Genomic DNA, 27,634 nt, shown 5'->3' on the forward strand with positions numbered 1-27,634 from the left:
GATTAATAATTTAGATGTAACAGACACACAGAATTCTGTAGCCAGGAAAGGGGGACTGTATCTCCTGTAGTCGTAGAGTGTAGGAGTTAGGAGCTCAGCATTTATTAGCAGGGGGAACCTTTGGGAAATTAAGCTTACTGTTTGGTTTTCTCAACTATAAAATGGAGATACCTCTACTGCATGCCTTGTAAGGCTATTAATAGGATTCTATAGAACACTTAGGACAGTGTGTGAGACAAAGTATTGTTAGTTTCAGGTACATGATATTTCTCATAAGGACACGAAGCGTCAACGTGTTTTGAAGGATTGTTATGCAGACTCAAATCTCTGTAATTAAATTATTTACAGTAAAACGGCAGCTAAAATAAAATCTCTGGAAATGGAAAAAAAATCATGGAAAAAGGAATTCTAAGATATTTAGAGTGATTTGAATATCTCACTCAAGAAGCTAAAAAACAAACAATAGTACGATGTGAACACTAGGAAATCTATAATATTCGTGAGAGCAGAAATGAGTGAAACAGAAAAGCAGAAGAGAACTTGAGGATGTCAGCATAATGGGAAAAATGGGAAAGCTGGTAAGACAGACCTCCAGTAGGACTCATCAAGAAAAAAAATCCATTAGAAATCAGAACGGGGACATAACCACAAATCAGTAGAGACTTGAAAACAAAACAGACTCAGAACAGTGTCGTACCAACAAATAGGAAATGAAGGAAATTTGGTTAAATGAAAACTTTTTTTTTTTTAAGTTTATTTTGAGAGCAAGAGAGTGGGGGAGAGGCAGAGGGAGGGAGGAGGGAGGGAGGGAGGGAGAATCCCATGCAGGGTCTATGCTGGCAGCACAGAGCCTGGCGTGTGGCCCGAATTCAACGAACCGAGATCATGACCAGAGCTGAAACCAAGAGTCAGACGGTTAACCAACTGAGCCACCCAGGCGCCCCGAAAGTAGTAACTGTTAAAGAAAGTGAATTTATAGTCAGATTTAGAGTCAAATCTTCCTTTCTCCTGTTTCCTCTCTGAAAGACGTTCGGGTTTTGCAGGCAAGTTTTTCCAAACCTGGAAAGAGATGATCCTTATATTTTACAAAGTGTGTTAGAGAACAGGAGGAAAGGTCTCCTGCTGATTTTGTGAGACCTTCATGATTTCATTACAAGCACACAGAAAAGTGGTAGGAAGGAAAGGCATTCTAGATCTATCTCACTTAACGTAGAAACAAAAATTCTCAACAGTGTAGTTAAAAAAAAAAGAAAAACATCTTAACCAAATAGGATATATTCCCAGGAATTTAGGGAGGGTGTATCACCAGAAAACCCACTATTGTTACACACCACATGAGAAGATTGTAGGAGGAGGGCAGTGTGTTCTTCTTGGCTTCAGAAAGGCATCTGATAAATTTAAACATCCAGTGACTTGATGAGAACTGTTTATCAAACCATCAGCAAACATTATCATTAATGAGGAGTGTTCAGCAGCCTTACCATTCATGACAGGAACCACGTGAGCTGATTCTGTGCGGATTGTTTTTGTGGCCCTGGATGACACAGCAAGACGAGACGGAGAGATGGGCTTAAGAACGGAATGAAAACAACAAAATTGATTTGGTGGTTTATGTAGAAAACCAGGACGGCGTACAAACACATTGTCAGACCTGACCACAGTTCAAGAACGTTGTCCCAACAAGAGCAACAGACAGAAGTGATAGTGTTCGTGCACCCCAGTAATCTGTCCAACGGGGGGAAGATCCCATTCACGGTAACAAAAGCAAAACAAAACAAAAATGCCAAAAAAGCCTAACTCTGTGTTACCCGAGAATATATCTAAACAAAAACGGGTAAGATCTTTACGCAATACATTATAATGAAGGTCTGAATACGTGTGTTCCGGAATGAAAAGATAATGTATTATAAGGCGCGTAGTATATCCCCAAATTCATCTATAAACTCAGAATTCCACCCAGATTCCAATAGGGTTTAATAAGCAACATGGTAAGTGGATCCCAGAATTCACACGGAGAAGTGGCGGATCAGAAGTGTACCCAGGACAGTTTGGAGGAAGGCAGGGTGGAGACACTTGCCCGGACACGGGACAGCGACCCGGGTGTGAACGTGACAGGGGAGCTGTGTCCCACCCTCAGCAGGTTGTGAGTCCACCACACAAATTGGTCATGTTTACACACTACTGGAATGTGCGAGAAACTCTTGCAGTTTCAGCTGCCATTGTCCGGTTGGAGCCCCAGTTGACAAATACGGGGTCTTTGGGGTCGTCATTGCTTCCCTTCCCTCTGTCACACGCTGATGCTGGTACCATAGGTGTCCCTAGAGGTAGCTTTCCTGACCCCACCCTCCAGCTCTCTCCTAGATTTTTGTGGGTGTCCGTGTGTTTTTTGGCTTTGTTATGTGTTAGGGCAAATGGAATTCTTTTTTTTTTTTTTTTAATTTTTTTTTTTTAACCTTTATTTATTTTTGAGACAGAGAGAGACACAGCATGAACGGGGAGGGGCAGAGAGAGAGGGAAACACAGAATCGGAAGCAGGCTCCAGGCTCTGAGCCATCAGCCCAGAGCCCGACGCGGGGCTTGAACTCACGGACCTCGAGATCGTGACCTGGCTGAAGTCGGACGCTCAACCGACTGAGCCACCCAGGCGCCCCAGGGCAAATGGAATTCAAGGGCATTCGCATACTGTGGCACCACTTTCCCAGGGTTCTGCTTAGTAGCTTTCAGAGGTTAGAGATTCATTCATCACAAATCGAGTCAGGCATTTGTGCTAAGAAGTAGTAGCAGGTTGAAGTAGTGATTGTATACCGCTGTGTGTCTGCACACCGACTCTCCTTATCACCGGCTGGAGTCCCGCCCTCTCCAGTGACAGGGACATGCCTCCCAGCAGTCAGTGCTTTGTCACACCTGCTTCATGTCTTCGGTCGTCTGACCACATCCAGGGAAGCGTCAGGTGGCTGCTTCAACAATCATTTTAGCCTGTGACCAGTACTAACGTGTGGTCAAGTTCACTGGAAACTTGACCACCAGCATTTTCATGTTTGAAGAAGTAGGAAGAAGAGAAGCTTGGAAGTGGCCTTGAAAGTGAAGTTGGACGTAACCACGGAAAAAGCTGACACGAGTAGCCAGAACTTAGGATGGGCAGTTTATAAGACAGGCCAAGTGATTCTGTGATCACTCTCTGGGGCAAGACTGCATTTCACTTTGGTCATAACTGTTTCACACACGAGACTGTCTTGGTAATATTTGAGTATTGCAGTTAATTGTTAAGCAGGAATAAGACATGTTTTAAAAGATGTGATTTTAGGGGCACCCGGGTGTCCCAGTTGGTTAAGCATCCTGACTCTTGATTTCAGCTCAGGTCATGATCTCACAGTTTCGTGAGTTCGAGCCCCACGTTGGGCTCTGTGCTGATGGTGCAGAGCCTGCTTGGGATTCTCTGTCTCCGTCTCCCTCTCTCTGCCCCTCCCTGACTCGTGCTCTCTCTCACTCTCTCAAAATAAGTAAACTTTAAAAGATGTGATTTTAAAACCTACCCCACACTTGCCTCCAAGTTTGTGTTTATTACAGCATGGGACTATTTTTTCCATTATGACTTCCTCTTTTTTCCTTCCCATGTGTGTGCCTGTTCGAAATGTGCCCTTTTTATAAGTTTAAGGCATTTGGGATCACCTCACCAGAAATCAAAGAGAAGCAAATTTACAAGAGTGTGGTACTATTTTTATCTTTAGAAATTAACTGCTGTTTTGAAAAGAACCTGTAACAACTCCGTGACTGAGAGTGTGACAAAACGAGCACGTGTACGTGTTGCTCTGGGAGTACACCCTGGAGCTGCCTTTTTGGAAAGCGAGGCACAGGAGTGTCCCATATGGTGTCACTCTGGGGATACAGTTATGAAGAAGACTGTGTGTGTGTGTGTGTGTGTGTGTGTGTCTAATTAAAAATTGTTTAACTTTTTCAACTTATGTAAATACAAACTCCACTTATTTTCAAGGCACGTTCAGATATACATACATATACATCACCGGTAGGTCTCGAGTAGAAACTATTGTAGGTTTTACTTCAATAGCATCGCATTCTGTTTCAGGTTAAGGAGCTGAATCACTATCTGGAAGCTGAGAAATCCTGCAGGACTGATCTGGAGATGTACGTAGCCGTCCTGAACACTCAGAAGTCTGTTCTACAGGAAGATGCCGAGAAACTTCGGAAGGAATTGCACGAAGGTAAATACGTATCCTCTGTAGTTTTAGTCTCGGTCTCTGAGAAAACCAGAACAAATCCGAGAGGCCGCACATGAGGGATTCACCGGAAGCCTTGCAGTCGGTGGGAGTGTTGTCCTGGGAGCCGTGAGGCCTAAAGACTCGCGGCTGTAACGGAACAGCTTCACAAGGCGCGAGGTGTGGGCAGAGAGACAGGAGGGCCGGGAATTTCTGCTTAAACTGCTTTTGCCCCCAGACCCAACTTGATGGAGGTAGTTCTACCAAAGGGAAAGTGGGGCCGGAGGGCAGGTCGAGGACCGAGGAGCATCTCCGTTTGTGAGGAGTGGTTTTGATTTCCCGAGGCTGCTAGCGGGGTTCTGCGGAAATTGAGTCTCTTTTCCCCGGCCTGGGGGAGAAGGCTTATCTTTTCCCCATTAAAATAAAGATCCACTTTTGTCTTTAATTCTGCTAGCGAGTCTTAATTGCTGGGGTTCTTAACCTTTGTTGTGTCACGAACTTCTCTTGGCGGTCTCGGGAGACCCTCTTAGGATCATGTTTTTAGTCCCTAAAATAGTAAATACAGAAGAAACGACTTACTATAAAATGGTGATCAAAATACAAATGACTGCAGACTTAAGATACAGGAACAAGGGTGCTTTTTATTAAGGCACTAAATAAAAAGTAACTACTGTAATTTTGAAGCACTGAGCTCAGTGATCTTTTAAGATCTGCAGCTGCTGTACAGAGATGTCACATCTGCGGCTTGTGCTGGTGACCGTCATGAGTATTGTCATACTTACTGTGGTTGCTTGCCCACATTTTATAATTAAAGGAAATGATACATTTCAGTTAGGAGTTAGTGAAAATGAAGATCCAGCTTTTTTCCTCACCTAAATGCATGGACCCCCTGAAATCTCGTCCACGTTGAGGGCGATACTAGTAACATATTTTAACGGGCAAGGGCAGGACTGTGGGGTCAGAGTCCCACAGTGGGCACTTTTAAGTGTATCAAGTGCCGTGGGAAATACAGCTCTTCCACCAGAATTTAGGTTTGTGAATGAGTCCGTTCTTTCCCCCGGGAGTGGAAAGCTGAAATTATAAAGGCCTACGGAATTATCTCACAAAATGTTATGAAAATGACCCAAAGCTTGAGTGAGTCTCTGGCTTTCTGGAAGCATGTTTCATATGTGCTGCTGCCATCGAAAAGACATGCAAACTCTGAAAATGTCCAAAAGAAGTAGGGATTTCCATTTAAACAGTGTGCCCGGCCCTTAATCCCCTTGACACATCTGGAAAAGGATCTGAGAAGTCTCATTAAAACGAGTAAGGGGACGATTTCCGTTCTGGAACACTCACACCAAAAATCGTAGGTCAGTGAAAGGAAGGCCGGTAACAGTCGAGCATCCGTGTAACCTGCAGCCTGACTTGGGGACGGTAGCCATGCCACCGAGTTACCGCTGTGGCCGGTCACGGGTGCTGGGCTTGGAGGCGGCAGTGCCACTGGTGAGCTTCTTAAGAGAAGTTGTAAAGAGAGGTGGGTGTTTGTCAGGTGGCCAGACATGGACTTGATGTCCCGGGCCATTTGCCTGGGCGTGACAAGGCGAAGGAGGAGCTCCGGCCAAGTTAGGACGTGAGGGCAGCGGGGCAAGACGTGATGGGAGAGGCTGACGTGCTGACGTGACCTGGGTCGTGGACGCCTTCTGCCCGGGGACTCGGAGTCTGGCCTCTGGGCGGGAACGAGCTTCTTTCAAATGTTTTTCTTAAATGACAGCTTTATGGAGACCTAATTCACATGCCATGGTGTTGGCTCTTTTAAAGTCTGTTCTCACAAAGGTGTGGTGTGAGCCGTTACCGCTAATTCCACGACATTCTCGCCACTTCGGAAGGGAATTCCGTGCTCGTTCCCAGTCGCTCGCCATGTCCTCCTCCGCCCCAGCTCCCGGCAGCCGCCAGTCTGCTCTCTGTGCCTACAGATTTGCCTGTCCTGGACTTCTGTCTGAGTGGCATTAGACAGTATGGAGCCTCGTGCTTGGCCTCTCTGTTGGGCTTTAAACTGCGAGTGGTAACATAAGTTGTGCGGTTCAGAAAGTTCAGTTTGCCAGCAGTCCAGAGGACAGGCCGGGAAGCGTACCGGTTGAGCCGTGGGGGCTGGTCCGAGGCAGGTGGCGGAGGCTGGCCGTCACCTGGCACAGTCACAGAGGGCTGTGTTGGGGCGAGACGAGAAAGCGGTACGAGTGTTCTCTCGGGTTTGTGGCTTGAGGGACGGCGATGCCACCCGCTCGTTCGTCGGTGCAAGACGGCCGAGCGCCGAGTACCGGCAGGACCAGCCATTACACGGGACCCGTGACTGATCCTGGGCGGTCAGGGCTGGCCTGGGCTCAGGGCGGGTCTCTGGGTGACAGGTGTATCAGCGTGTGTGTAAGGACGCTGGGGAGTGGTTACTGTGCCTTCGGCTTCCGGAGCAGCCGTTCCCACGGCGCGTTCCCGAGCACGCGTGTGCGGTGAGTGGTGTGGGAAGGGACGTCCGGTCATGTGAACTTGGGAGCTCCTCTGAGAAAACACACGCTGGAGAGGCTGAGCTCCAGGTCCTGCAGGGAAGGAACCTTCAAAGATTCATTTAACCAGGGTTTCTAGCGCTTCCTGAGCACGGGGGCCCCTCGTCCACGCCGCCATTACAGGGGGCTCGGGGAGGGTCTGCTCTGGGAGAGGCAGGACAGCTGCCGTGTGTCCCACGGCCGGTCAGCCCTGGGTCCTCATCCCGACCCCGGCGGGACAGGCCAGCGGCCAGACCCGGTCTGGCAGCCCCGTGCCGTGGGCATGGTCTGCCGTTCAAGTTTGGTGTCTTGGTTGGGGGTCCCCGACAGTGTGCCGGCTCCTGGAACAAGAGCGACAGGAACACAACCAGTTGAAGCACACGTGGCAGAGAGCCAACGACCAGTTTCTGGAGTCCCAGCGCCTGCTGATGAGGGACATGCAGCGCATGGAGGTCGTGCTCACGTCGGAGCAGCTCCGGCGGGTGGAGGCGCTGCGGAGGAGAGACCAGGTGAGCGGCACCCCCGCCCCCCACCCCACGACCGCGGAGTCGGAGCAGCTCCGGCAGGCGGAGGGGCGTGGGTCCGCGGCTTTGGAAATGGCCGCGTCTGGGGCACAGAGCCCATGTAGCCACCACCGTCTTCGGAACGGTGCGCACTTCTGAGAAGAGCCTTCTGCGCGGCTCTGTCCGGGGCTCCCGGGGCTCCCGGACTAGGTTTGTCCCGGGCCGCGTCTCTGTGACATGGCCCTGGCGGCCGCACCGGAAGGGACCGCGTGGGGAGGGAGGTGCGGACCGGCCTGAAAAGGCCAGAGCCTGGCGGGCCGCGCGCCCGAGACCCTCTTTTCTCCTTACCTTTAAAACCTGTTGAGCCGACACGAGCAGTACACAGATACATCTCCTGCCAAAGAAATTTGTGGCGAAGGCAAAGCGATAAAGTCCGCTGGTCACCTCCCTTCGGGGACGACCGCGTGTCATCCGCAGCCGTCGCCTGGGAGGCCGTCTCCCGGGCGTTGCCGTGTTTTAGGGCGTCTTCGGTTTGGCTCGTGTCGCGCAGGCCTGTAGCAGAGGCACTCCACGGCCTCCTCTCCTCACCACGTGGCGGGGCACCTGCTCCCGCAGGCAGCCGTCGGCCTCGCTAAGTGCCGCGCCACCCCCCTCCCTGCTCTCTCCACGCGGGTCCCGTCGTCTTTGTTTCTTTTCCATTTCCGGTAGCAGTGCAGCTGGTGCCCCGTAGTGCGTTGCGCGTGGGTGCAAATACCTCCCCGGGGAAGCCGCGTGGAAGCTTTCTAGGCATCGTGAGCCGCTTTCAAGTGACCTTGTGTGACTTGGGTTGGGTTTTGGTTTTCAGATGTTCTGTCCTTAAAATGTCTTTTGTTTTAGTTCTGACTCATCCTTCTTTTGTGCAGACACAGCCACCCTGAGGATTTAGATTCTAAAGTACAGGTCTAACCATGCCCTCCTGCTGTCCGTTAAGACCGTCTAAATGCCGGAACCGGTCACTTAAGGCCTTTAACTAACATTTACGGAGGGTTTTCCATATGTCAGCGTCGTGCTAAGGTTTTACATGTAAAGCTGCGTGCGGTATGGGTATCGGAACACACACCAGAACTCTCCAGATGAGGGTGGGGGCTGGTGACAGATCTCTAACTCCCTGCCCCAGTCTTCACCTCTCATTTCCCGAGCTGTGTCTTCTCGGCCCCGGAGATTGTTCGACACTGCCCCGTCCGCCTGCCTTCCCGGGACCCTCGCTTGCTGCTCTCACGCGGTCGGCAGACTCTTGTCACTGCCGCTTCCAGACCTGGCTGACCTGCTTCTAGCCCCGGTTCTAGCTCCTCCCGATGAGATTGTCCTTTTGTGCCGCAGAACCTCATCCATCCTTGTCTGTGTTGTGATTGTCCCTCCCATGAGGCCATTTGGGGCACTGAGGTAGCCTGTTCATGTTTGTCGAGTGCACTGTCACATCAGCTTCAAGCCTTCCTGTGTGTTCCACGTAAATTTGTACGTGTTTCTGATGGCTGCGTCCTGCCCTCGCGGTCTCTCTCATCACCCAGAGAATTGTTCATGTAAGTTTTCTCTCTTGAAGAAGAGGGGGCAGTTTGTTTCATGTTTCTTTCACGTGGACACTCTTCTTGGAACCTGTGTCCTGGTTTGTCTTCATGACGGGCTTTGCTTCTTTGTGCCTCTAGTATTACAACATTTTGTTCTGACTGGATATCCTTAGATGCGATCCCAAAACAGGCCTCAGTGTCCAGTTTCCTCGTAAGGCTTTGCTCTTTGTTTGTTTTGAGTGGCTAAAGAACCGTATGAATCGTTAGGTGTGGACCGCCTGGGTAACGCATGTATGCATTTTCTGTGACTTTCAGGAGGAAGATGAACAACAGAGATTGAACAAGAGGAAGGACCATAAAAAAGCAGAGGTCGAGGAGGAGGTGAAGGCGCCAGTGGTGTGCGCGTTAGCGCAGGAGGAATCTGCAGCCCAGCTGTCAAACGAGGAGGTATAGTGAGTCTGCCCTCAGGGTCGCTGCGCACGTGGTATGACCACGTGTCGCTTCTCCTGCGTCGGGCGCGTCCTTCACGGGGAGGACGTAGGCAGCTCCTCGCGTGGCATTCGACAAGACGGCAGTGTTTATGTCTGTTTTAGACCCTAGGCGGTGCTCCTGGAGACGCGTGGTGGCTTCTGTCACCATCTCCGAAGTCATTAGACGTTCTCTTTCCCCGTGGTTCCAAAATTAAAACCGTAGGAGAAAACTTTTACATGATACAACTGTAAAATCTTTTCTGATGTGAATATTAAATGTTGCTAACACTTGGAGCTTTCTGTTTAGAAGAGAGCGTGTGAAGTGTTCAAACACCGAACTCCCTACAGCATGTCCCGCCGTGTTAGCAGATCTGAGGTCTCCGGCTGGGGCGTCAGGTGGAGCGGGCAGCCCCAACGTGGACAGAGGCGTTCCCGTGGCCCCGGGGCCGTGCTCGCACGCGCAGACACACCCCTCCCCCTCAGCGGGCACCTCCACAGGTGGCCAATCCGCGGCCTATCCACCCGCTGCCCCCTGCATGCCCCGGCAGATCCTGCGCGGGTGCCACAGCGCCTGGTCATCCGCGCGGTTGTGGCCACACTCGCTGTCCCGTCGTGCCGCCCTGTGCGCCGCGGGCTCCCTCTCCTGGGGTGCTGCCTGGCTCCCACCTCTCTGGGCGCTGGGTCCTCTCGGCCATCTCCTGCGTCAGCAGGGGACAGGCTCTTGTTCCCGCCCAGGGTAAAAGTGAAGCCCCTGGCTGGCCACGGAAGGGCCTTCACAGCTGGGTGACCCCACGCCGTGTCCACGCCCACAACCCTTGTTCGTGCTGCCCCCCGCCCCTCATTTCTGGCCTGTGACACAGGGTGACAGAGAGGGTCTGGTGCCGTGGGCACGGGGACTGTGCTTCTGGATCGTGTGCGGATTCGTGTTGGCTGTGTGTCATCTGCGTCCTCGTGGCTTCTGTCTCCGTGTTTATGGATTGCTCATTTTTTTAAGGGAAAACACCCTAACGGACGCTGAGAAGCAGGACGTCATTGCTGTGTCACTCACTGTGTTCATTGTGGGGTGCACACACGGAACCAAGCAGCCTGATTCTGCCGAGTGCCTTTCAACAGCCTGCCTCCCAGGAGAAGGGCTGTTTCCGGGTCCTGCCGAGTACCACGTGGTATCCGTGTGCAGGAACGTTTGAAGAACGTCAGACTTCCCAGAAAATATTTGAGCAGGAAAACAGGAAAGGGAGATTTATTTGTTGTCGTTTACCATGAGGCTTTTCAAAAGTCTTTTGATTGTGTCCCTTTTGGTCTGTAGTATGTGTTGTGCTCAGCACGATTTCCTGGCTCTTCAAAACCTTCGGCTCTCGGGGCTGGTGTTTTGCGGTTTGAATGCCGAGTGCACCCGCCTTGTGTCCTGACGGTTCATGTTCAGCTGAGGACGTGAAGTTAGTCGGTGCTGCTTTGAAGGACCTCGATTTCTAGCTGAAGACAATTGGAGTTTGTGGGACCTCCTGTGTTTAGCCTCAGGATTAGAGTGTCCCTTTCTCACTATGAAAGTAGCGTGTGTTCGGTGCAGAAAACTTGAAAAGTGCAGGCAGGTCCTCTGAAACAAAAAGAGCCGGTGGGTGACCCTCCTGCCCAGAGAGAGTCCCCACTGGCGTTTTGGTGTGTACCTCTTCTTTCTTTCTCTTCATTTCCAAAGTTAACATATATGTGTTTCTATTTTTGCTTTTTAAACGTAGCCCATGTTGCAGCTGGACGTGATGTTCTGTGTAAATTGCTTTTCACTGAAATCCATCGTAAAGGTTTCAGCGGATATCATGCTGCAAACGTTTGCCCACAACCGGTATTTAACGGCCGATACTATTTCGGTGGGCAAATATTCCATAATTTCTTACGGCCGTACTCGTGGATTTGTGCCCAGGTTTAAAGGTCAGTGCCATTGAAAGAGAAATTTATGTCACGGTCTTTAGGGACCCTGTGACACGCACACCGGGTAGAGCCACCTGAGATGCATCCGAGTCGGTCGTGAGGCAGCAGGAGAAGGTTGTGGGGAGGGGTCCTGGGTCGCAGCCGCTTCTGACACTCCTGGAGGGAAGGCAAGGCCAGCTGGCGTGCACGGTGTGGCGGGCCTTGGGGTGGCGTCTGTCCTCGGTTCGGGTACCTGGCCCCGTGCTGCTTCAGGGTGAGGGGAGCACGGGCTTACTGTAGTGAGGCAAGCGTGAAAAGGGTAGGGACAGGCGGCTGGACACAGGGCTGGTCGGGTGTATGTGAGAGGTGTGTTCACGGGTGAGTTTTTATTGATTGGAGGCACTAGGTAGCTTGGAGGGGCGGTCTGTGCCTGGCCAGCAAGGTCCTCACATGGCAAAACATCATAAAATACAGAGAATCAGAAAGAGGATTGTGAGACTAACAGCCAGACTGGTTCTGTCTTTCACTAGTCTGGGAGCTTTGATCGTTGTAAGTGATACCATATTGCTGTTATATGGAACTCTTCCCTGGGCAAAAATCATCACGGACTTACTGATGCCTTCGGGGAGAGAACTGCCGAATTTAAGGTCACAAGCATTTTTAGCGGTGCCTGGGAGGCTCAGTTAAGCGCCTGACTTTGGCTCAGGTCATGATCTCACGGTTTGTGGGTTTGAGCCCCGTGTTGGGCTCTGTGTTGACAGCACCCCACTCTTTGCACTCTGTTTCAAAATAAATAAGCAAACTTAAAATCATTAAACAATATGAAGTAGACAGGATGTTATGTTAAAATAAAGACTAGTCCTTTAAATTAAATACACTGGATTTCAAGAAAAACTTACGACTTTTTTCTCGTTTTCTGATTTTCCCGGTAACTGTACGGTTGCGTCTGGAAGCACGGTGTGCGTTTCTGACCTGGGAATGGGCTGCACCAGGCGGTTTTTAATTGAGATGAAATCCACGCATCGTAAAATTAGCCATTACAAGCACGCGATTCAGTGGCATTTAAGTACATACACAGCGTTGTGCAACCAACATCTCAGTCCGGTCTCGAAATGTAAACAAACAAAAAAACGTTTTCATCCCCCCAGAGGAGACCCCACATCCACTAAGGAGCCACTGCCCGGTTTCCTTGCCCTCAGCCTTTGGCAACCACTGATTTGTTTTCCAGCCTTTGTGGCCTCACCTGTTCCAGGTGTTTCACGTGGATGGGATCACACCGCGTGGTACCTTTTGCGTCTCGTTCCTTTCACAAGTGCACCCCATCTGATGTGTTGATTACATCTTCCGGCACACGACAGTCTCCTCATTTCCGTTCTACTTAGGCTACTCCTTCCTCTGTCCATCCCCAAAGTGGACAGGTTTGGTGTTCCTCCTAGGGGTTCTGATTTGCTGTGGACGCTCTATCATTATATGGTGGTCACTCTCCGGCCTCTAAAGACTACGTCCATCCATTGGGTGGGTATCTCCGTGTGGATATGCAGCAGGCACCTCCCACTCAGCACACCTGACCCTGAACTTCAAGGAGCCCTTCCCTGACCCCTTCCGTCTGGGCCGAAGCCCCTCCTTGAGGCCCCAGAACATCCAGTACAGGTCTCTGGCCTGTAATTTTATTACCGAGGGCATTCTAATAGCCTGCTTGCTTGTTAGTTTTTTGCACGAAACTGTGAACATGTCGAGGTGAGGGTTGCAGTTGTACCGAGTGCCTGGTTTAGTGCCCAGCAGGTAGCAGACACTCAGTAACTGTTCAGAGCGCGTGGAGGAGTGTGCTAACGATCGTCCTACGTAACATGTACGGTAGCTTTTCTCTCTGAGTGTAGAGAGTCGTCTAACTGGGCGCTGTGCGTTCTCCCATCTCAGGATCAGGAGCGCCTGGATAGCACCCGCGGCTCCGTGCACTCCTTAGATGCAGACCTGCTGTTGCCGTCTGGAGACCCGTTCAGTAAATCGGACAGCGACACGTTTAAAGACGGCCTCAGGAGAGCACAGTCCACGGACAGCCTGGGGCCTTCGGGCTCTCTGCAATCCAAAGCTTTGGGCTACAACTACAAGGCAAAGTCTGCTGGAAACCTGGACGAGTCGGATTTTGGGCCGTTGGTGGGAGCGGATTCGGTGTCTGAGAACTTTGACACCGCCTCCCTGGGGTCGCTGCAGATGCCAAGTGGGTTTATGTTAACCAAAGACCAGGAGAGAGCAATCAAGGCCATGACACCAGAGCAGGAAGAGACCGCGTCCCTCCTCTCCAGCGTCACCCAGGGTGTGGAGAGTGCGTACGTGTCCCCCAGCGGCTACCGCTTAGTCAGCGAGACAGAGTGGAATCTCCTGCAGAAGGAGGTGAGCTGCTCTCTGACTTTTGCCCTCTTGTCTGCTTGGAGGGCTCCCGGGTAGCTCTGGGATTTGGTGTTCGCTCGAGAGGCACCCCTGGGGTCGCCGTGCACACGCGTCCTCGGCCTGTTATGCTGCGCTCCTGCTGCTCCCGGTGACCGTGGCAGAGCAGGGGCCTCTAGTCACGCAGAGCGTGATCCCCCTCCACCTGGTGTCCCGCCTGAAGCCGGGGCACGGCCGAGTTTACGCTGGCGCAGCCCGGATGTGGTTCGCTTGGCAGACTCCTGCTCACTCCTGGACGTGCAAAGCACGCATGCTGTCGGCACTTGGTGCTGCGGGTGGGCTGGAGGAGGGGGTGGGAAACACTGGACGGGTTAACTTGCCTCCTGCGAGTGTTGGCGAATGTAGACGTACGACTGGGAGCCGGAAGGGTCCGTGCGCACTCGCACGTGGCCTCGGAGGTGACGGAGCCGTCCCCGCGGTCCCCACCGTCCCACACCCTGCCTGCTTGAACCTTGGGTAGTGATGACGTTGTCTCCGGTCTGCAGGTGAGGGTTGGTCTCAGGCCACAAGAAACGCTTGGGTTTCTCCTCCGAGCAGGGAGACGTGGGTCAGAGGCCAGGTGTTGTGACTTCTAGTGCTTTCTTTCCCCGGGGCCACGTCCCTGTGAGCAGCTGTGGATCCATGAGTGGGATCACTGACTAGCCTGACAGAAACTGCTCCCCACGGCCTCGTGTGGAACACGTGCGAGAGAGGGCACTCGGGTGGTTCACGTTGGGGCTGCCTGCGGGGGGGGGGGGGAAGGAGGGAGCGCCGATTCCTCCCCCCCCCCCCCCCCCCCCCCCCCTTGGTCGGCAGCACCCACCTAGGCTGTGACCGTCCCGGCCTGGCGCCTCTTGCCTTGTGTTTTCCTCACAAGAGGTGTTTTGTGGCCCTTGGCCACCCGGTTATAAGGTGGGTCCCTCAGTCTCCGATCATACTCGAATTGGGGACCCTGTATCGTAGCTTCTTGCCGCAAGTCTCTGCAGAAGCCACCTCCCCCGTGTCGTTCTCGGAGTGACACGGGTCAGGCTGTGCACGTGTTCACGTACACGACGTAGGAGCACCTCGTTCCGCCTGGTAAGACGTCGTTCTGGTGCCTTCAGGTACATAACGCTGGAAACAAACTCGGCAGGCGCTGTGACATGTGTTCCAATTACGAGACACAGCTGCAAGGGATTCAGACTCAGGAGGCCGAGACCCGAGACCAGGTGGGTGTGCTCGGCCGGGTGGGCGGCTGGGGTTGGCGCCGGGGGTGCCCATCCGCTCCCTGAAGTGCATCCGCGTCACACGCGCGGCGGCCCGGTGCGTGCAGCGTCACTTCTGTTTCCGGTGAGCGCACACCGGAGCCCAGCCGGCCCAGCTCGCCCGGCACCACGCGGGGCGCTCGGCCCGCGGGCAGCAGGAGCAGGAGCGCCGCGGGGCACGCGCTCCCGGCGTGGTCGCCGACAGGACGTGCTTCCCGACGTGGTGGGAGAGGGGCGCGTCCTCATCGCTTACCGCCTACTCCTTGTCAGAAACGTGTGCATCCGTTGAGATTAGTTTATGGGGTCACAGACATTGAGATTTGGTCGACGGGGTGTGCAGAGATTGACGAGCGCCTGTCTGGGCGTCTGATCGCGACTCGTCAGCAGCGTTCAGGAAACGTAGGACCTCGGGACAGCAGGCTTGTCAGAGTCCGTAGGAGGGAGAGAGGAGTTCTTCTGGTATCATCCAGTCCCTTCGGTGGGCATTGTGCCGACGCTTTGTCCGTGCAGGTCCCTCGCCGGTCCGGGGTACTCGGGTCCGGGCGGGCACGGCAGAAAGGACAGCTCACAGGCGGGGCGGCGTGGGGCTGGAGGGAAGGGGAAGGATGCTGGTGAAGGGAGGCCAGGATGAGGTCCTGGAGGGGCAGGGTAGGGGTGGAGGCATTTGAATTGTACCCTGAAGACTTTGGGCCGAGGTTGGAAATTCTAAGTAGGGAAATAACGTGTTTTGACTTTAGTGTAGACGATTCATACTGGAAGTGCGGACTGCAGCCCGGAAGGCAGAGGATGGGCCAGGGCGAGGGGGCGGGGCCCTGGCCCGAAGGACTCAGGGCGAGGTCACCACGTGCAGAGTGGCTGGTTAGCCGTACCGCACCCTGCGGTCATCACGTGAGGTCATTCGTTCTGAATTGGCAAATCTGTGCCGTTTCTCAGGGAGAAAAAAGAGGAGATTGAGATTTTTAAAACGTTTGGAATTAGGGCTTTTTTTTTTATGTTGATGAATGAATTCCGGTACTTTCTCCTAATTGGCACTGAAAATCGCGCAGGTGAAGAAGCTGCAGGTGATGCTGAGGCAAGCCAACGACCAGCTGGAGAAGACGATGAGGGACCGGCAGGAGCTGGAGGAGTCGCTGAAGCGGAGCGCCGAAGACAGCAGCCAGCAGGTGCGCGCGCTCGCCGCGGAGGACACGCGTGTGTCATCTAGGCCTCGGGACCCGGCGGTTCTCGTCCCCAATAGCGAGGATCTCTTACTGACCTTTTTCTGCTGCTGATTTACAGATTTCTTTTAAAAAAGTATACGTCTGTATCTATACCTTGGGCCATAACTGGTCAGTGAATGTCGTCAGGCTCGGGTTCTCCTTTCCCCTTTGATTTTTACTGGTTTTTTTCTGCTGCACAAAACACCTTCCTGACAGGAGCGATCCCAGTTATGCTATGACTGTTGAAAAGTGTGCAAATGGAAGACTCTCAAACATACACAGATCTAGCAGACTTACCGGAACTAACCTCTGTGTGAGCGCTGCCAAGATCGCGTAATGGAACCCGAGCCAGGGCCCCGGGACCCCCCCCCCCCCCCCCAGAGGGGACAACCCCCGTCCTGACTTCGACGCCATCGGATCGGTGGTGTGTGTTCCTGTCCCTGTCCCTCCTCGCGCGTCCTGAGAGTCTGGCCCGGTGCCTGTGGCCACGCTGTGTTCTCCTTGAGCCTTTGTGCCCGTGCGTCAGTCTGTCTGTCCTGACGGGCGCTGGGCCAGTTTCCGGCTCTGGGGAATTAGGAGTAATTGTTCTCTGAAAGGTCTGTCGGGCCGGTGGCCTGTGCTCCCGCTGCGTAGATGCCAGGAGTGGACGGCCTGGGTCAGTGTCCAAACTGTGTTCAACTCCAGTAGGTGATGATGCCAGCTTTCCACAGCTTGTAGCAGCGCGTGGGAGTGATTCCTGGGGCCCAGTGACTTCGTTTTGTTGTTTTAATTGTAGCCATTTGGGTGGGTGGGTGGTGCACTGGGGCTCAGTTCTGATGACCGCTGCGGGTACTTAGCGTTTCTGGTGTTTATCGGCCACAGGGCGTCAGTGTGTGTGTGATTCCTCCTCAAGCCTTATGCTGATTTTTCTATTGTGTCGTCTCTTTTGGTTTTATTTATTTTTGGTTATTTTTCTGATTTGTTAGACATTCTTTTTTTTTTTGTTTTTTAATTTTTTTTTTTTCAACGTTTATTTATTTTTGGGACAGAGAGAGACAGAGCATGGACGGGGGAGGGGCAGAGAGAGAGAGGGAGACACAGAATCGGAAGCAGGCTCCAGGCTCCGAGCCATCAGCCCAGAGCCTGACACGGGGCTCGAACTCCCGGACCGCGAGATCGTGACCTGGCTGAAGTCGGACGCTTAACCGACTGTGCCACCCAGGCGCCCCTAGACATTCTTTACATAACCTTACTAGAGCCTCTTGGTGATACGTGGGACAAATGTCTTCTCATCAGTGCTTTATGTTTTCAGTATTTTAATGGTGTCTTTTTGAACAGAAGTTAACTTTCATGTAGTCAAATGTATTGATCTTCTGTTTTTAAAGTTTATTTATTTTGAGAGAGACACAGAACGAATAGTGGTGGGGCAGAGAGCGAGGGACAGAGAATCCCAAACAGACTCTGCACTGTCAGCAGAGAGCCCGATGGGGGGGCTCAGACCTACAAACCGTGAAATCATGACCTGAGCCAAAATCAAGAGTTGGATGCTCAACCGACTGAGCCACCCAGAGACACCCCATTGGTCCTTTATGATTGCTGATGTTTGTTCTGTGTGTTTTGTTTTGTTTTTTAAAAATGTCTTCTTGCCCTGGGATCATAAAGACGTTTCATATATATTCAGTATATAGTCATGTTTCTGTCTAGAAATCCATCCAGAACTGACTTTTATGTATATACTATAGGTGAGGTAAAGATTTAATTTTTCCATATGGATAGCCAGTTTCTGTACATTTAGTGAGATCACCTTTTTCCTGCTGCTCTGCGAGGTCACCTTTGTCACTCATCAAGTGAGTATGTGTGGGGGATCAGGGTCAGGACTCTCTTCCATTGGTGCCAATTTCCGTGCTGTGACCGATAGTAAATTTTTCACTTGCTGCTTTTTTAAGTTTTTATTTCCCTGCTGAGAACTATGTTTTCATTCATTTCAAAGCCTTTACTTTTGCCTCACGCAGCACAGTTACAATACCCGCGTCACAGCCTTTGATGACTCCCCCGCGCCGTCCTGGGGTCGGCGTGTGTGCGTTCCTTCTCCCTGGAGAATGGGGCCCGTTTTCCTGATTCTCTCGATGCCAGGTGCTCCTAGATTGTATCCTGGGAGCTGTGGATATTGTGTGCGCGACTCAGGATTCTGTTCGTCTGATTAAGTTCAGTTAGCAGGTTGTGACTAGCCCCCTGTGAGTGGTGCTTTAACACCAGCTTGGTTTTTAACGTCTTTGCAAAGCCTTTGGACGTGTTCATTTGTGTAGCGCAGGGGCGGGTGTGGGACCTGTGCGGGGACCCTTTCTCTCACCCTCCTCCCCGAGAACGCGCCCCTGCTGTTGAGCTTGCGGGGACCCTGCGCTGGTGCTGTGGTCGGTGGAGTCTTGTCCGCTGAGCTGCTCTGCTGCCGAGAAGTAGCCGCCCCCCCTGCCCCGTGAGCAGTAAATTCCATATTGGTGCTTCTTCCCACTTGGACTTCCTTTTCCAAACCTTCTGCTTCTGCTCAGTGTTCAGCGTCCTTGGGTCCCTGCCCTTTGTATTTATCCAGAGTCTTTAGTCATCAGGGTAGAGAGAGGCCGCGGTGGGTTTAGTCCATCTTGGAAGTCTCCAGTCTCTCGTATTTTTGTCCATTAGATGGATTTTTTTGTTTCCACCTTCTAGAAGGGTACTTGGCTGGCTGTGAAATTCCGAGCGCTCACGCCGTTTTCTTCTGGCGCTTTGAAGTTCCTGTTCATTGCTTCTGGCTTCCGTGTTTCTGACGAGAAGTCAGCTGTCAGTCTTACTATTGCTTCTTTGAAGGTATAATGTTATTTTTTCCCCTGGCTATTTTAAGGATGTTCTTTTTGGCTTTTGTTTTAGCAGTTTTACTGTGCTGTACCTATGTGTATTTTTTTTTTATATTTCTCCTGCTTTTGGGGTTCACAGGGTTTCTTGGATTCCTGAATTGATGTCTTACATCATAAGCCATCATGAGTCTTTTAAAACCTTGCTTTTATTGAGCTAGACATAAAGTATAGAAACCTCAAGTGTAAAATTGGATGAATTTTAACATGTGAAAAAACGTAACCAGGGTGATCATCACCTGGAGCAAGATGCAGAACTTTCTAGTACACTCATGCACTTTCTAAATAAACACCTGGCCTGCCTGCACGTAGAGGCAGGCGGTATTCTGACTTCTGACACTGTTTGTAGTGCTTGTTCTTGAACTTCATATCAATGGAATCCTGTCGTGCAGAACCTTTCACATCTGGTCGTTGATTGACGATTCTTTGAAACTCCTGCATGTTGCTCTGTGTATCAGTAGTTGGATATCGGTGCTCGATCCATTCTGCAGTTGAGGGATACGTGGATTGTATTTAGTTTCTGGCTGTTGTGAACGAGTATGTTTTCTAATGCTTCTGTGTGTCTCTGGTGGGTGTGTGGCCTCGTTTCTCTGGAGGGTATCTAGGAGTGAAGTTACAGGGAAATTATTTTTTGCTCTCCTAGTCGTTTTTCCATTGGCCATATTTCTTTAAAGGTTTGTACATGTGAGACCTTCATGTTTTAATCTATATGGCTTTTTAAGCCTCTTCTGTGTTTTCCATCTCTTGCCTTTGCTTATTTTCTTCAGATCTGTCTTACAGTTCACTAATTTTCTCTTCAGATGGGTCTAGTCTGTTAAATTCATCCATTGAATTTTTAATTTAATTGATTTTTTTTCCACTTAATTATTTTCCATTGTTTCCAGTTCTCTGGAAATTCTAAATTCTGTCTTTTAAATCTCTAAACAAGTCAAATATAGTTAATTTAAAAGTCTGTCTCCAATAATCCACACATCTGGATTCATTTTAGGTGTTTCTGTTACCTGTTTTGTTTTGTTTCTTTTTGTTCTTGTCCTTTCTTTGTGCATTTTTCTTGTGTGCTTGACGCTGTATGTGAATATGCTGGAATAACATAAAGCCGTTTTCCTGATGAGAGGCAAGGAACTGGTGGTGCTAACAATCTTGGGCCACCCGAACCAGACATAGAAATTGACGTTTTCTGAACTTGTGAAGGTTGGGTTATTTTAAGTTCTTCCCTTACCCTAGGATGCAGCCTTCTGGGGACCCAGTCCAAAGTGCAGTGTGCTTACCAAGGTCCCTTTGCGTTGTGGGTTCTGGACTGTTCTCTGTTGTCGCTCTGTCGTGGGGTGCTCAGCTTCCCGTGTCCGCTGTTTCTCTTGGGACTGGCACGTGCTTCTAGAGAGGACTGTTCCAGATGCTGCTCTGCTCCACCCTCCCTCCGGGGGTCCTGATCTGGTCCTCGGCTCTGCGATTCCTTTTGTTTTGTTCTCTGGTGCCTTCGGGTAGATACCTTTCATATTTTTGTCTGGTTTTCTTAATGCTCAGCAGGGGGTTTGGTTCACGTGAATCCTGGCAATAATAACTTTGTAAACACCTAAACAAGGGAGCCTGGGTGGCTACGTCGGTTAAGTGTCCCACTCTTGATTTCAAGTCATGATTCACAGTTCATGGGTTCCAGCCCCGCGTTGGGCTCTGAACTGACATCGCGGGCCTGTTGGATTCTCTTTCCCCGTCTCTCCCCCCCCCCCCCCCCCCCGCCCACACACACCCTGCTCTGTTTCAAAAGAAATCAATACATTAAAAAACGAAACGTCTAAACAAATTTAGTTTGATTATTATGTATGAGTCACTAACTTTCACATGAACCTTCTCAGGGAGTTTAGGGGCTCCTGGGTGGCTCAGTTGGTTAAGCATCTGACTTTGCTTTGGCTCAGGTCATGATCTCATGGTTCGTGGGTTCGAGCCCCGCGTCGGGCACTGTGCTGACAGTGCAGAGCCTGGAGTCTGCTCTGGATTGTGTCTCCTTCTGTCTCTCTGTTCCTCCCCAGCTTGTGCTCTGTGTGTGTGTCTCTCTCTCAAAAATAAATAGACATTAGAGTTCAGAGTTTGGTAATGTTAATCATGTGTTTCTCACTTTTTTTTTTTTAATTTTTTTTTCAACGTTTATTTATTTTTGGGACAGAGAGAGACAGAGCATGAATGGGGGAGGGGCAGAGAGAGAGGGAGACACAGAATCGGAAACAGGCTCCGGGCTCCGAGCCGTCAGCCCAGAGCCCGACGCGGGGCTCGAACTCCCGGACCGCGAGATCGTGACCTGGCTGAAGTCGGACGCTTAACCGACTGCGCCACCCAGGCGCCCCATGTTTCTTTTTTAAGTAAATCATCTTGGAAGATTAAAGCTAGTTCAGAGAAGATTCATTTAAGCTTTATGCTGCTTTTTTTTGTGTGGACAGAGTTTCAAAATTTTTATTGATTTTTTTTTTTTTTTTTTTTTAAGGCTCCTTTAAGAGTAAAGTAGGTAGCATGTATTAACATCTGTGTTTGGAGGTCCTTGTTGTGCTGTCTGTCCATGTACGGTGGGTGAGGCTCCAGGAGCTGTTGGTGCCCCTGTGTGATGGGAAGGTCTGAGACACGGAAGGTGTACACGCCTCTGGGGTATAGAGATGAGAGTGGGTTATGATAATTGAATAAAGCGTCAGTTCTGGGCAGCAGATGAGCAGGGGTGGGACGGTTAGTTTCAGAATAACCAGGTTCCTGACTATTTTCTGTGTGTGCGTTTTTTCTTTTAAGATCTCTGCGCTTGTCCAAAGAGCCCAAGCGTCTGAGCTCTTGCTTGAGGACTTACAGCAGGGGTTTTCCCAGGCAAAAAGGGATGTTCAGGAACAGATGGTAAGTCAGTGTTTCAATAAACATTAACTATGTGAAATATACTCCTTTTTGTTCTGTCTTGAAATGCTCTCTGCTACTTTACCTTCCTGGCCAGGTGGTTACACTGTTCCGTTGTCCGGGGCCTAAGTGACATCTGTACCAGAGAAGGTCATGTGAAGGTGCAGCTGTTTTGCAGACCTGCCTTCGTGACCAAAACATATTCTTACCTTTAACTTGCTTTTCTGCTTTGGGAAACCTCAACAGAGTAAACTTTGGACTAACCTTTAATTGTGGGTTCCAAGTACATGCTGAATATCAAAATCTCCCAAAGCCCAACGGATGGAGCTTTTGAAGAGTCCTGCACTTTTCCTCAACAGCTCGTTTATTTAAAGCAGTCCGATTCATTTCACAGGTATCCTGACGGCATGGAGAAGCTTCCAGAAGGCCGTCTGCCCTCAGGGGGTTGGGAGCAGAGAGCTTCTTGACGAAGGGCTGGCTGGGACCCCTGCAGAGTAGCCCCCCAGATTTGGGCCTCGCTTCTCCCCAGACTGGTTCCATGTGCTGGGTTCGTGCATTTCCTGAGTCGGAGCCTGCGTCTGAGGGCCCTTCGTAGATGATGGCAGGGCCGGGGCTGCTGGGTGACCCCACAGAGCCGCCTCCTGATGGGGAAGAGACACCTCCAGCCGCATGGAGATGCTGTTTCTGATCGGCATCGGGTCAGCAGCCGAGTGGCCTTTGAGGCGATCCCCGAATTCTGGCCCTGGTCTCTTGAGGAGCTGCCCTTCTGGTCACTGACGGGGAGTGTAGGGTCTTCCCAGTGCTCAGAGAATTCGAGATCATAGTCGTTGCCTAGAAACCACTGGGAATGCCCACAAGTGTCATCCCATTAGCCTCCGTGCTCCTCTCTGTCCTCCCTCAACTCTTCCCCGCGTGCCCTCGAAGCCCCGGCTGCCTTCGCAAACACTTTCCAGTGGATTCCGCTTTAAGCGAGTGTGTTGTGGGTGACACTGGAGGAGTGTTGCATGAGGTTTAGGTCCCGGGAACCGTTTTCTGGAGGTTACCTTCGAAGGTTCTTGCACTGAGAGCAAGAAACTCAATTTCTGGCGCGCCTTCCGAGAAGCGCAGACATGGCAGGGGTCGGGATCTTAGTGTTTCCCCCTAACATCGCAAAAGATTTCAGCCTCGAGAGGTTTGCGGAAGGAACACTCCGAAAACCTTCAGTTAGATTTACCAGTTAATATTTTGCCACGTTTTCACACGCGTGGCAGTGGTAGGTCACTCTTTCGTCCACGCACGTACCCGTGTTTCCTGAGCCGCTGTAAGTAGGCGCTGCCGGGTGCGTCCACACACATCTTCTCAGCACGGAGAGGCGTGACCGTTGTCCCCAGAGTCCCTGGTGGTTTTCAGTGGTGGTTCCAGTTTCTTACTTTGACTTTTTGATGGAGGAACCAGTCCCGGATGTCTTGTCAGTTTCCTCTCCTTTCATCTCGAGCAGTCCCCACTTGTTTTTGGCTTTAATGGCGTTAACACTTTCGAAGGGTCCAGACCGGCTGCCTGGGAGAATCGCGTGTCTGATTGTTTCCGTGATTGGATTCAAGTTAGATTCTGGGCAAGAACAGCCCGGAGATGAACTGATTCAGCGGGAGTTCAGGGCAGCGAGGCGCACGTTCTGACAGGTGCCCCGTTATCAGTGATGTGAACGTGACTGCTTGGTCAAGGTGGGGACGGAATTGTTGCAGAAGGACCGTTAACACGGCCACCAACTGCAAAATTAGGAAGTGAAATCCAGGGTTTGTCTGTGGTTCTTTTGGCTCTTAGACTGTATCCCAGCTAGGGATTTACAGTCTGAGTACTGTGTTTAAAAGTTGCTTAAATTAGCTCTATTGGTTTCTGTTTGTATTAATTTTTGGATTCACTTTTCCTTGAACACCCAGCATGGCTCACAAGGCAGAACTGTGCAAGCTTGCAAACTCTCAGATTTCTTCTGTTTTCTAATCTTTTCCCCCCATTCCTGCCCCCTCCCATGTAGGATCATTTTAACCTACTTTTGGTTTATCCTGGTGTTTTTCTCGTTACAAAAGTAAGCAAATATATGCATTTGATTCTTTCCCTTCTTTCAAATGCCAGCGATTGGACGCCGGTATTTTGTTGCGAATGGGTAGGAGCGGGCCCGAAGCACGGCTGAGTCTGGTCTGAAGTCAGTGCAAGTAAAACCTGCCAGGTTGTGCAAGACCTCGTCTGCCCGCCAGCAGCCTATGTGTCCTTGAGGACGCAGCAGCTGCCCTCTCTGGGCCATGCTCTTGCGCCCCCCGCCTCCCCCCCCCCCTGCCTGCCCTTGCATCCCTGCTGCTCCCCGTCTCTTTGGCCGCACCTGCAGCTCGGCCGGCTCAGGGTCGGTTCTCCCTCCGCTGCACCGGGAGCTTCTCTGGGGCACGGTGTCGGTCTTGTGTCTCCATGTCCCGGTGCGCAGCAAAATGCCCAGACGGAGAGGCAGCTGCTAATAAATGTTGGAGGAGTGAGTGTTCCACGTTTGTACGTCATGTAAGTTAAATGCCTCGGTATTAAAAATGAGCAGGAGCCCGGCACTTTTGTAGGATTTTATCACATGCTCAAACAGAGTAACTCTTCACTGACGCGAGGCCTCCCTAAAGGCCTGAAGGTGCATCGCGGTCAGCGCGCAGAGCAGCCGCCTGGCGTCCCTGCAGCCCCCACGCGGAGATCCCCGAGTGCTCTCTTCCAGGGTCTGGGCTCCCAGGGCCGTGCTCCGTGCTCGTTGACACGTGTGTGGTGGGGGAGGAAGGCGGGGCTCGGTCCCCGGGCTTGTGGCGAATACACGCCGGGGGAGACAGTCGTCCTGCGGCTCACGCTCGGTCTGGTTGAGGTCGTGACGCTCTCCGCCGCCTCCGCCCAGCAGAGACGGCGGCGCTTGTCCGGTGCGGGGACGTGGGCCGGGGGCTCACCACTCGGAGCCTTCGGTGGGGACCGTGGAGAGCGAGCCCGGATGCTCCCTTCGCACCTCTGTCCTCGGCCCGCGTGAAGTCGGGCCGCACGGAGGCCCCGGGGCTGCTGTCCGCGCGCCTCCCCGGCCTCCACCCTGCACCCGCCGCTGTCCGCCCTGGTGGCGCCCGGCCGCGAGCACGGGGTTCACCTTCTCTGTCTCGGTGTCAGGCCGTGCTGACGCAGTCCCGGGAGCGGGTGTCCGAAGAGCTGGCGCGGCTGCAGAAGGACAACGACAGCCTGCAGGGGAAGCACAGCCTGCACGCGTCCCTGCAGCAGGCGGAGAACTTCATCCTCCCGGACACCGTCGAGGTAACTCGTCCCCCGCCGTGCGGACACAGGACTCGTACGTTCTGAAGCGGCTACCGCTTCTTTCAGCTTGTGCTTTTCTCTTAGTTTTTAAGGCTTTGCTCCCAAGTCCTCTCTACGCCCCACGTGAGGCTCGAACCCACAACCCGAGATCGAGAGCCGCACGCTCCGCTGACTGAGCCGGCGGGCGCCCCTACCAGTTCTTTTTAAAAACAGGCTATACCGGGGCACCTGGGGCTCAGTCGGTTAAGCAGTGGACTCTGGATTTCACGTCAGGTCAGGATCTCTTAGTCCGTGGGTTCGAGCCCCACGTCGGGCTCTGTGCTGACAGCTGGAGCCTGCTTTGGATTCTGTGTGTCCCTCGCTCTCTGCCCCTCCCCCACTTGTGCTCGGTCTCTCTCTCTCTCTCTCTCTCAGCAATAAGCAAACATTAAAAAAAATTTTTTTTAACTATTAAAAACAGGCTTTACCAATATATAAATCACATGCGAAAGAAATCACCCGTTTAATGTGTACAGTTCAGCGGTTTTTCGGGTGTTCGCAGATGTGACCACAGTCCATTTCAGAACGTGTTTATCCCCCCCCCGGGGGGGGGGGGGGGCCCGGCCCCCCCCCCCGCAGCCAGAAGCAACCGCTAACCTGTTGTGCTCCCAGGACTGTGACTTTTGTGTCTGGCTTCCACACGGGCACTCGCGCCAGGCTCACCCGCAGTCCACATAGCGGGGGCCCGGGTGCCGTTCCCACTGGCCGCCGGAGGGCCGTTTGGTTTGTTTCTCCGCCTGGCTGCTGGCGGCGCTCCCACGTGCGGACGGCTACGGATGTTGCCATGAACGTTCGTGTACACGTTTGGGCGTGGACGGACCTGTTTGTTTCTACTGGGGCTGCGAGGCCACGGCAGTCGTGTGAGGATTTGTCACGTGCTCGCTGGCGCTTGTCGCTTTTACTCCAGTCGTGCCCGTGGGCACGAAGCGGCGTCCGCTGTGGTTCCGATTTGCGCTGCCCCTAACGGCCGGTACCGAGCACCTCTCCTTGTGTTGCACATTCGTCGGTCTTCCTTGGAGGAGTGTCTGTTCAGGTCTTTCGCTTTTATTTTTCACGTTTGTTTTAAGTAGGCTCCACGCTGGTGGAGCCCGACGTAGGGCTTCAACTCACCACCCTGAAAGCGAGGCCTGAGCGGAGATCCAGACTCAGATGCTCATCCGACTGAGCCACCCGGGTGCCCCCTCTTTTGCTCGTTTTTAAGTTGGGCTGGCCGCTTTTCTACTGTTGAGCGATGAGGGCTCAGTATATAGTCCAGATGCACGTCCCTTACCGGGTAAATGATCGGCAGACGTTTTCTCCCGTCCCGTGGACGCGCTCTTCCACTTCCTTGATGGTGCACTTGGAAGCACAAAAGTTCTGATCTTTGAGAAAGCCCAGCCTGTCTGGCTTTTCTCCTGTCACTCGTGCTCTCAGCATCCCAAGAATCCGTAGCCGAATTGGTCTGTAAGTTCCTTGTGCAGGACCAGATCATTTCTGTTTTTTCTTTTTTAGAGAGAGCGCACGCACAGGTGCTTGAGTGGGGGGAGGGGCAGAGAATCCCAAGCAGGCTCTGTGCTGTCAGCGTGAGCCCCTGTGAGAACTTGATCTCACGAGCTCGGAGATCGTGACCTGAGCTGAAATCTAGACTCAGATGCTTAACTGAGCCGCCCAGGAGCCACTTTAGTTCTTTTAATACTAAGAATTATTTAAAAACCAACTTCTGCTTTTCGTTTCTGTTTACTCACTGGGCGCCCTGCCCTCCCGATCGTGTCTACAGGTCACCGGTGCTCCGGGGGCACTCGCTCTCCTTTCTGAACTGGTGGCTGATCTCGGCCGAGAAAGTGTGGGGACCTGTCTGCTTGTGTTCTCGGCCACTTTTCACCTCTGCCGAGCTGTCCCTTTGGGCAGGGGATCCCTCTTCTCCAAGCTCTCCAGACTTGGAATTCCTAGATTTAGAACAGCTTCCAAGAACGCTCCAAGGATGTAACCGGTCTGGCCCGTAAGCCGTGATTCTTAGAGCTGCCCCAGGAATAAATCTTAGGACGTTTTTGTCATGGTTTTTTCCTTCCTCTTTTTACTGCTGGTATTTATTTAATGTACTTCTGGTGGGTAGCTTAAGATTAATCCCAGTGTTTACGTTAGCGTTAGGAAATACTTGAACTTTTTTAAAGAAGAAAACTAAGTTTAGGGAAACAAGGTTTAAACTGAACTTATTCTGGAAGAACAGCTGGTCACCTTAGAAAGCCGCTCTTTGCTGTCCATGCCCCTGGCCTAGTGTAGCGCTCGAGTGAGTACATGAGCCAGTTGACATGCTCGGTCCGCCCCGGTTCCACGCTGGCTTCCGAGTTTCCGCCTGTTCGGTCCTCACCCCCTGCCTCCCCTCAGATTCCCCCAGCTGGTTGTGGAAGCCCCCAGCTGTTCAGAGTGACCCCCACACTGTAAGTCAGGAATGGTTTTACTTTTCCGCGTAGGAGACCGTTTGGAGGGAGAGCTGTCTGGTCCACGGGGCACGTTTTTGGCCCGAAGGGTCTTATCTACACTGTGCTGAAGGGGAGCACGCGGGCCCCCTGCCCCCAGGGAGCT

At 52.0% G+C, this 27,634-nt stretch overlaps 1 protein-coding gene across 1 annotated transcript in view; it reads left to right on the forward strand.

The window, feature by feature from the left end:
- Window positions 1-27,634, forward strand: part of RABEP1 (rabaptin, RAB GTPase binding effector protein 1) — a 63,457-nt gene that overhangs the window by 32,263 nt on the left and 3,560 nt on the right. Inside the window, exons 6-13 of the mRNA XM_040452949.1 lie at window positions 4,085-4,220; window positions 7,061-7,239; window positions 9,093-9,224; window positions 13,067-13,540; window positions 14,677-14,781; window positions 15,864-15,980; window positions 21,647-21,745; window positions 24,893-25,033. Of these exons, the coding sequence (XP_040308883.1) occupies window positions 4,085-4,220; window positions 7,061-7,239; window positions 9,093-9,224; window positions 13,067-13,540; window positions 14,677-14,781; window positions 15,864-15,980; window positions 21,647-21,745; window positions 24,893-25,033 (1,383 nt within the window). The remainder of the gene's footprint in view (window positions 1-4,084; window positions 4,221-7,060; window positions 7,240-9,092; window positions 9,225-13,066; window positions 13,541-14,676; window positions 14,782-15,863; window positions 15,981-21,646; window positions 21,746-24,892; window positions 25,034-27,634) is intronic.

Source organism: Herpailurus yagouaroundi, unplaced genomic scaffold (assembly GCF_014898765.1).
Source record: "Herpailurus yagouaroundi ecotype Mexico unplaced genomic scaffold, PumYag 208, whole genome shotgun sequence".
Classification (NCBI taxonomy): Eukaryota; Metazoa; Chordata; class Mammalia; order Carnivora; family Felidae; genus Herpailurus; species Herpailurus yagouaroundi.